The sequence below is a fragment of the Rhopilema esculentum genome, chromosome 17 (assembly GCF_057945365.1).
Source record: "Rhopilema esculentum isolate cy_ngs chromosome 17, ASM5794536v1, whole genome shotgun sequence".
Lineage (NCBI taxonomy): Eukaryota > Metazoa > Cnidaria > Scyphozoa > Rhizostomeae > Rhizostomatidae > Rhopilema > Rhopilema esculentum.
This window is the reverse complement of record NC_142831.1, coordinates 6696606-6706193: the sequence shown is the minus strand read 5'-3', so window position 1 is coordinate 6706193 and position 9588 is coordinate 6696606. Positions and strand designations below refer to the sequence as shown.

Genomic DNA, 9588 nt, shown 5'->3' with positions numbered 1-9588 from the left:
TTTTCATTGTTTTTTTTCTAATGAAAACTTGAATAAAAGGTATGCATCATGTAAATAGGCAAATGGTTACAAAGAAATTAAATTTTAACAAATAATTGATTAAGTCTTTCCTTAATTCGCTGGGTTCTTTCTCTTCAAACACAGTGGTCCAACATTGTCACCAGTCAATACATTGTGAGCATTATGACTTCCATCACACAATGGGAACTGCAAAAGACGAAATTAAGCTTTAATATCTGCATATAGAATGATTATCAAAGAAAAAAGAATGGGTGCATGAATCAAAAGATTAATGGGATTCTCCCACATTGGGCCTTCAGGGGTGCAAAGGCTAAATAGGCGAAACATCATGATTTTGGTATTTATTTTCCCCTACTGTCATGCAAACTAGCTGCATTTGTCATGAGGCTTTGCTTCAAATCATTTGGAAAAACCATCCAATTTTGGATGTATGGAATGTAAAGGGATCTGGCAAATGATAAAATATTAGGAATTTCTAGTCTGAAAATGGTTAATTTTCGAAAATGCCAGGATACACTAAACTTGAAAATGAGCTTCAATCACAGAACCTTCCCCTCTATCATATCAACGCTGACTAAATTGTGGCACTAAGGGAGTGGACACTGCTCCAAAAATCATCAAGGCTACAGAAAATTTCATGCCATAAATCCTACTTTTCATGAGATAGGGTCACAGTCTTGGCAGCGGAATGAAAGAAGGCACTATACCAGAAAAAAATCATTTTAGGTATAGTCCCAAAATGCTGGTACCATTAAACTATTTCGAGGGAAGCCAAAAATATTATTCATTTCAAGACACATTCCCTGCTGGTTCAACAGAACCATAACAAGAATTGTTTATTGGGTCGAATAAATTTGCAAGCTAATTCAAAAATTGGAAGAAGAACTCTAATTGATTGAAACTTCTGGATGGCAACCTAAGAATAATGAGCAGTATATTACTAAATTTGAAAAACCATTTCCAATGGAATATGTATTTATGGCAACAGATAAATTGGTCTCAAAAGTGCATTAAACCAAATAACCAAGAAATCTACAAGGGCTTGAAAGAAAGCAGAGAAATACTTTAATGTTTTACTGATACCAACTAAAGTTTCTGTCTAGAAAAATGTGATTCCAAGTTGCTTCTCCGAGTTGCATGTTAACAATTACTTGTTTTAGTTCTTGTGTGCCGTGACATCCTAATGAACTTAAGCAGTCAAACTCTTTTTCCAGACAATTTGTAGAATTGACCATAAAAAAGGTAAGTGCACTAGTATGAATAGTAGTTCCAACAAACAGTATCAATATGTTTTTAGAGACCAAAACTTGTAGCTAAAGCTTGTTGCATGGTTTGTCACTTTTAGCAAATATCTGTATTTTGTCTTTAAGCAAGGCCAAAACTTGAGCTATGCAAGAAGCTGTTCACTATTATGTAATACTAGTTTAATAATCAATTTCGACATAGCTTGAAGTGTCATTCTATCTCTCTTAAACTTTATGCTATAACTGTCTTTTTGTTTTGATATGCAGTAATTGATTCTTGCAAGTTGTTTAGAATAATATGAGGGTGTTTTGCTTGAAGTGGAATTTAATGTTGTTTTTAGCACTTAGCCTCGTCCCTCGTCAGTAGTCTTTGATCAACAAATCGTCCAGCTTATCACATTAAATGGTCTAATATCGTAACGATTTCTCACTTTTTTAGATCTCCAACAACGACAGTAGGAGACCTTATCTGGCAAATCTTCGATATCAAAACAGTCTACAACTTTGGCTGTGTCCTTTTTAACCGATTTGTTGATGGTGTTGGGATTCCCTTTGCTTACCACCTTACGGAAAACCGAAGTCAGGACCAGATAAGCCACAACTCCACCAGTGATTGCAACCACAGTTGGCACAACTGTGTCTGCCACTGATGCACCATTTAAAGACGAAAATACAGTCATTTTGGTTTTAACCTTGCCTTCTATTACAGCAGCTTGCAGAATGAGATCCAAACAACACCAGCACACGAGCACTGCAAGGTACTCCTGCGCACTGGCCTCCATGCAGCCTCGTCATTGCCCAGGAATCTTTACGCGAAAATGGGGACTTCACCAATTTCAAAAAGGGGGCAGGATTGCATACCTACACCCTTTCTTTATAAGAACAAGCTTTACAAAAACACCAAGGCTTGATTTTCCGGAAAAAGAACAATGTAAAATCTGTCGAGCTTTAAATGAAATGTTAGAAGAAAAACTAACTTGTTCTTGAAACTTGAACATTTTCTCTCGTGGCAAGAAATAGGGGCAGATTTTATCAGCCAAGATCTTCTAGCCTCGAGAAAATTTATCTGGTTCTTATAGAAAATTAGGAAATGAATTTTCTACAAAACGAGTAGATTCATTCTAGCCTGGAAAATTGTTTTCAATTACATATTTATTTCAAGTGCTATCTCATTCTTTTTTCCAAATATTACTTTTCAAATTCCAATACTTTTTTCAATTTTATGCTTGCTTTATATTCAAATTCTTGATTACTAAGTAAAAATTAAATTGAAATCTTGAAATGGTTGTTTCAACAAGCAAGGTGAGACGATAAATAGATAAATGAAATTTAAACAAACACCGTTTCATATAACTTTCTTCAAAAAACTAAATGACTATAAATACGAAAATAGAAAGAATAAATAAAGATGAATAACATCAACAAGTGAAGATTCGGGCAGTACAGATGTTGCTTTCAAGGGCATGGTTTGTCGAAGTCGTTGAAAGAACAGAAAGATTTCGCAAGGTATACTTATTTACTTATTGTCGGAGTCATTGTTTAGAGATATAGGGACTACGGACTTCAAAGGAGCCTACAGCTGGTAGAGTTGCCGCACTGACTACGGGATAGAAAACTACAGCTTTTTCAAAACTTCTTTAAATATTTTGTGCTATTAGTTGATGAGATTCTTCTTAGTTTAACTAACACAAGGTTTTTTCAAACCATCAAGTAGCCATGTTAAAGAAATCCAGTTTCACTTATTGACAAAAGAAGCACATCATTTCAACCTAAACCAAATTTTCTAGCAATTAAATATGCAATTCACACTCAAATTCATAAGTGAAAAACAATACCAAACGTCCTAAAAAATTTTAACATCGGGCTTCTTTGCGGCTACAATTCTTGCCAAAAGTCTTGGTACACTAACATTCTTTTCAAGGGCAAATTCAGCCATTCCCTTTCCCCCCTGTGAACAATGTTGGCTTACTATAAAACGGGGTAGGGGATTGGGAAGTACGTTATCGGCGCGACTTCTATGATATTTTTCTAAATTATCAACATTGTCTTGGGGGAAAGGGGTGTGGAAATAGGAGTCTCCGGAAAAAGAATTGAAAAATATATAAATTCAACGCAAATTGCTAGGTGTTCTAAGTACTTTGTGCAATGATTGGCTACATTTACTGTCCGGAGTGGAGAAACGTCTTTGGGTTTCTTCTACAAAGCTTTCAACGCAGGAAATAATGTTATTTGATTCTTGTTAAGAGCTTTCCCTTATCAAGAATTGTCCGTTATTACAGATTTCCTTGCGTAACAGTATTAAAGATCGAAGTTTAAAACGAACAACAAACTAAAAATGTCAGTGCAAGTACATTATTGGAATGTTTCTGTTGTTTTCAACAACATACAAGTTGCACAAAAGTATTTCAAAGGCATTAAAGGTTCGGAATAGTGTCCTCCTTAAACCTCCAAAACAATTGAATTTAGGTTGTATATTACAGTAGACGCCAAACCAAAAATATTATAATACATTGTTCTCAAAGTTGATCCCCATGCTCCTAGACCGGAGGCTGATTCAAAACATGACATTTGACGTCATCCATTGGTTATCTTCTTTTGGATAAAACGCTCATCACTCAATCAAACTTCATAAGAATGGTCACCCTCACCGATCCTTGCGGTCCTGCTTACCTCACATATAACCAGTTTCGTGGTGCGGGCGCAGCAACGGTCTGGGTCTTTCCCATTTAGCCATCTGCTTTCGAATGTCCGATATCAATTTAGTCGAAAAACCAATCCCTAATACCTAAGGATAACACAAAACATTGTTTAAACTCACGATAGATCGCAAACTAAACTCACTACTTAGTTAAAGATGCAATCGTGAAAAGGCAGTAATATAAAGCATGTTACGCAAATGGTTTCTTTCAATTTTTGATTCCATAAAAATCCATCATCAGTTTATAATTCTAGGCTAACATTACATCTGTTTCCAATTTTTTAAAAAACTTTAAGGTGCAGGAACAATGGCAAAGCCTTCTTAAAATCGAAAGGCTCAAGTCAAGTTTTCCAAGAATTTGTCAAAAATTCAACTTTATTTACCTGAAGAAGCGCCACACCAAATTCAACAGCTCCAAGAACAATCAAATGTTTTTTAAACCATGACGTAACGCCATCGATGCAACCACTTGTGTAGATTTTTCTTCGCCTGTCTGTCCCCTAATAAGTGATATGGCAGGGGGTAACAAAAGCCAGTTTTCAAGAACTGTCTTACAAATGAAACATGTTAACTGCTTAAAGATACTGCTTAAAGATGGAAAATGTTAAAAAAGACTGGTCAACAGCAAATTTTAAAAGCTGCTTCGAGATCTGAAGATGACAAAGCAACTTGCAAGACTAAGAAAGAAAACTGATACTATTTTTAACTGAAAGACTAATTGAACTGAAACAATGCTTTTATCTAGCAGTAAAATTTGACCACAATTTCCTAGAAAATAACTTGAAGAACTTTATTTTAAAAAACAACTAATTTTGTCACACAAAGCCAAATTGAAACTTGTTTATCTGTAGGGTTGAAAGTCAAGTTAATCAGGTTAACATAACAAAGGGAAAAAGTTTAACATACCGACATTGTTTTCTTGCGCACTCCATAACCACACATGGTGTTCAGTTTGTCCTTTTCATTAAAGAATAATATGCAATTAAAAGATTAGGAACAACTATCTGTTGGGGTACCTAAGATCTTATTCATTCATGGTAAGTAGTTTATAGCTGAAACAATGAGTTTAATATTGCTTGTATCAGTTTCTATATCAGTTGAACCACAAACGATTCCTCGATTTAACAAAAGCCTTGGTTGCCTAGTAATCTTCATGATATCAAAAATAAACACAAAATAACTGTGTATCAGCTAAAATGTGCATCAGATTCAATAAACTAGCAAAAGAAATCATGACAATGTATGCTCAAGTACACATAAAGACATCAGCATGGGACGGAAAGGAAACTGGCAATTCTAACAAAATCTCAGACCATTATCCTGACAGCTTGAATGATGCTTTCCTACATAAGTTCCTATGCCATGTTCTCTTCAAAAGAATGTCCCAGCATGTATAATAGGACGATACAGTACAAAGAGAATCTTAATTAATTCAAAAAATCTTGTTGACTTTGAATACAAGTTTCTGCCTTCAAATGGACTATAACATGAAGTACATACCGTTATGCAGCAGGAGTATGGGACACCGCAGCCCTCACTTCCGGGAGAAGAACAGTTGAAGTAGATGTTCATATCCCAGTCATCATATGAGTTTAAACCACAGCATTTAAACTACAAAATACAAAATTTTATTGGCTAATGTTGAATTTGCTACAAAAAATATATTATTGTTGTGTAAGATAAATTAATACTGGAGTTTATGAAAGAAACATATTACAAAAGGTAATGAAATTCAGTGAGTCATTAAAATAAGCCCAAATATGCAGACTGGAAATATTAATATATATTCTTAGTTTGAAACTTAAATAAAAAATATTACTGTTTCCTGAGTGTAATCAATCAAATTCTGCAAATCTGGATTGTCTCTGTAGCTAATTATTGTCTTTTCAAGTTTCTTTGTAACCATGCTTTTGATCTAGGGACAAACAAATTATCATAAATGTTATGTTGCTGCATCACAATTTGATAGGAAACAAGAAACATCTTGTAAGTAATTTGTAACTTCTATGCATTCTATATGATGATAAACTGTTTAACTTATTAATTAACAGAGTAAAGAAGAATTTTTAGAATTATTTTCATGGAACTGAAACGAACTATTGAGCTATCAAATTATAAGTATTCAATTTCATTAAGCAAACAAGAGAAAAGTAAATGTACAGAAATTGAGAAATAAATAGAAACATAGAAAAATGCTCTTGAATATAAAAAATGACCAACAATACACAGATTCCATTGAGAATTAAATTACCTTGTTTCTGAAGACAAAGCCAATAACACCACCAGCAAGTTGGAGGAAGAATATAATTGATAAAGATATTGAGAACTGTGAAATGAAAATAATGATATTAGAAATTTGATAAAACAAAGCCTATGAAATGGTATCAAAAACACAGAAAACAAGAAACAAAATGCTATTCATAAAATATTTATGCAAGGTAGTGTTTGAATATGATAAAAAACTATTGCAAGTACTGGCAGCAAAAAAAATTAAATGGAATTAACTCTCTTATCTCTTTATCTATTGTTACTAACTTTTTACTGATTTGTTTACTTAATGCTTGAAAAAAACTTAGCATGAAACAAAAAATACCTACAAACTTCAACAGGGCTATGTTCTCTCTCAAAGCACCAATACAACCACAGAATCCAAGGTTGAACATGAGGAACCCAATGGCAATAAGCAGCCAGGCTGGATCCAAATCCCAATCTGTAATTTTGTTAACACTAGCACCAGCTTTGGTATTTTCATAGCGTGCCCACAGCCCAATGCCCAGGATCCCACCTCCAATGATCTTGAAGAAATATTGATAATGTTGAGATGTATGAAGAACAAATGATTATATGATATTTAAGGGAATCATTAATGATGACCACATTGGTTGATGGTGGTGTTTGATGATGACTGATGATGACTGTGTTATGGCTGATTGCAGCAATTTATGATGACTAAGATTGGTGGTGATTGATGCTGGTGATTGATTAAATGACTTATTATGATTGACAATGATTAATAAGATTGATAATGATAGTTATTGTGATTGATGATATTTTTTGATGATGATTGATTATGATCAGTTGTGGCCATCTGGAGGGTAAGGGGGGCAGCCACTCCCTAATATTTTGGATGACAATGGTCTTTTGTTCCAAAACAATTGGAAAATATGACATCATTTTATCAAAGCAATGGGCTTGCCCCCCCCCCCTTATATTTGACTAAGTGTCTGCCCCTGATTATGATTTGATTGATGATGATTAACACATACAAAAATACACAATACATATTGAATCCTTTATGTTGTGGCTAAAAGCCTTTCAACTTAATACAAATTTGTAGTCGTCATTTCAGCATAAGTCTCAATATAAGATGTATCCTGGGTTTGGCAACAAGGTAAGATGATTGAACAATCATAGTGATTGCTCTTTTCTAGAACAATCATAGATATGCTTTTTCTAATCTCTTCGAGTTTCAATCATGATATTCCTTTTGGCTAATAAATAAGTGGAAAACAAAAATTTGCAGCTGTAGTTCTTGCAAAAACAATTTACTCAAATTGTTTTAAGATATAATACATGTAATACCTACCCAGAAAAAAACATTGAAGAAGAACAGCAAATATTTGACGCAGAGGCTGACTTCCGAATTTCGTTGTGGCATCTTGAGTAACGATCGAAAGATTTCTCAGTCAAGTAGGTGTAACTAAACTGACTGCGAATAACAGTAGCCAAATTTTTGTCTAACCTCACTGCACTACAATGCGATGAATGATCAAATGTCATACAATACAGTGAAATTTCGCACCAGATCTTTCTCAAGCAAGGAGCATCATCGAAAACCCTTGCTTCTTGTCAAACTAAACTAAATCCTACTGTTAACCTTGCCCATGCTTCCTGATAGTTTCGCCGTGAGTCAGTTGGCCTGCCCAGCTCTTGAATCCCATGAAAACAAAACAAGTTGCTTCGGAGAACTGTAGCTACGGAGGATTTTACCTCAGGTCCGCATTGAGGCTGGAGTTTTGGCGGAATACTAAACAAGCTGAAATTCGTAAGAATTATACCTTAGAAACAACAATATTGCCACGTTGCACCATCTTGGAAAGAAAAAAACTTTCTTCAATAATCATAAAAAGGCTAAACGCTTTGCCTCTTATCATTTAATCGTTAGTTCTGTAAAAAGATGGGTAGCAAAACAACACCATGCTGCAAGATAGGCCCATCAATCTTGAATGCCGACCTTGCAAATTTAGGTGAAGAAAGCGAAAGACTTCTCGATAGTGGTGCAGATTATTTGCATTTGGATGTAATGGATGGAAAGTTTGTACCCAACATTACATTCGGAGCACCTGTTGTTAAATGTTTAAGAAGAAGAGTGCATAAAGCGTTTTTTGATATGCACATGATGGTTGCTGAACCAGAAAAGTGGGTAACCGATATGTTTGATGCAGGCTGCAATCAATACACGTTTCACATTGAGGCAACAAGTGATCCTGCCAAACTCATTCGACAAATTAAGGAAACAGGTTAGAGGTTCTATGATAATGTTAAAGTGGTCTCAGTGAAAGCTGGCATTTATGGACTTAGCTTCTGCAGCCCAGCTTCACTTACATCAATGATTGCCTTGACTTTTTGGGTAAATGTTTGGGAGCCATGCTAATCTAACATACCATTGTGCAGTACTTGATGATATATGTCACAAAAAAAGTTCTTTTACAACACATGCCATAAAACTGAAACTGGATTCATTTGTTCTATATCTGGAAAAACTGATAGTTCTGTTGCGCAGTTGGATTTTCAGGTAGTTTTTGCACATCTGTACCTGAAGTGTGGGGCTGTTGGCACACCAGAGATCTTGTAAAAATTGTCTATAATATTCCAACTGGCTTTGATGATTGACATTCGTACAAATTTGTTGTTATAATCTTTTCACTAAAAATAAGTTGGTAGAAAGAAAAAACCAACTGCTTATGCTTCCAAGATTTTCAAATTGCTCTTAATTTGTTTAAACACACTCTATTGAAACACACTTTGTAACCACTAATTACTGTAACCACTAATGAACATTTAGCTGATTTATTAACAGGAGCACTATTGTTGTTTTAGGTATGCAAGTGGGAATTGGAGTGAAACCAAAGACAAATGTTGATGTTGTTCTTCCATATGTTGATCAAGCTAATATGATCCTTATTATGACAGTAGAACCTGGCTTTGGAGGTCAAAAATTCATGTCTGACATGATGCCAAAAGTCAAGAAACTGAGAGAGCTTTATCCAGAACTTGACATTGAAGTGGATGGGGGTGTTGGCCCTGCTAATATTGATATTGTTGGCGAAGCAGGAGCCAACATGATAGTTTCAGGGACAGCCATTGTCAAAAGTGAAGATCCAAGGAAGACAATTAGAGAATTAAGATCTGGTGTTGAGAAATTCATAGTCAGTTGATTTGAATGTTAAACAGTAACTTTTTAGGCGGTTTTAAGTATTTCTTTTATGAAAAATCTAGTGTCTTCATTGAAGTTGAATTTCGATATAATCAATTTGATTTCTTGATATTTTGTATTTCTTCTCAATGTAAATGTATCTTAGGGAGAATATTGGCAGTAAATCAAGCTATTGGCAGTAAATTGGA

General features: G+C 34.7%; 3 protein-coding genes across 3 annotated transcripts; 1 reads left to right on the top strand and 2 right to left on the bottom strand.

Moving 5' to 3' along the window:
* Positions 1-2033, bottom strand: LOC148958172 (CDGSH iron-sulfur domain-containing protein 1-like). The gene is made up of 2 exons (XM_089113486.1): positions 1697-2033; positions 1-207 (listed from the first exon to the last, which is right to left on the bottom strand). The coding sequence occupies exons 1-2, from the start codon at positions 1943-1945 to the stop codon at positions 112-114; spliced, it is 345 nt and encodes a 114-aa protein (XP_088969612.1). The 5' UTR covers positions 1946-2033; the 3' UTR covers positions 1-111.
* Positions 2034-2593: 560 nt separating this feature from the next.
* On the bottom strand, positions 2594-7921 carry LOC135681532 (tetraspanin-5). Its single transcript, XM_065196057.2, has 8 exons — positions 7550-7921; positions 6561-6758; positions 6215-6289; positions 5783-5878; positions 5464-5574; positions 4870-4920; positions 4347-4463; positions 2594-4050 (listed from the first exon to the last, which is right to left on the bottom strand). Exons 1-8 carry the CDS (start codon positions 7619-7621, stop codon positions 3937-3939), a joined length of 834 nt encoding a protein of 277 aa, XP_065052129.1. The 5' UTR covers positions 7622-7921; the 3' UTR covers positions 2594-3936.
* A 33-nt stretch (positions 7922-7954) lies between these two features.
* On the top strand, positions 7955-9496 carry LOC135681551 (ribulose-phosphate 3-epimerase). Its single transcript, XM_065196091.2, has 2 exons — positions 7955-8483; positions 9064-9496. Exons 1-2 carry the CDS (start codon positions 8141-8143, stop codon positions 9399-9401), a joined length of 681 nt encoding a protein of 226 aa, XP_065052163.1. The 5' UTR covers positions 7955-8140; the 3' UTR covers positions 9402-9496.
* The last annotated feature ends 92 nt before the right edge of the window (positions 9497-9588 follow it).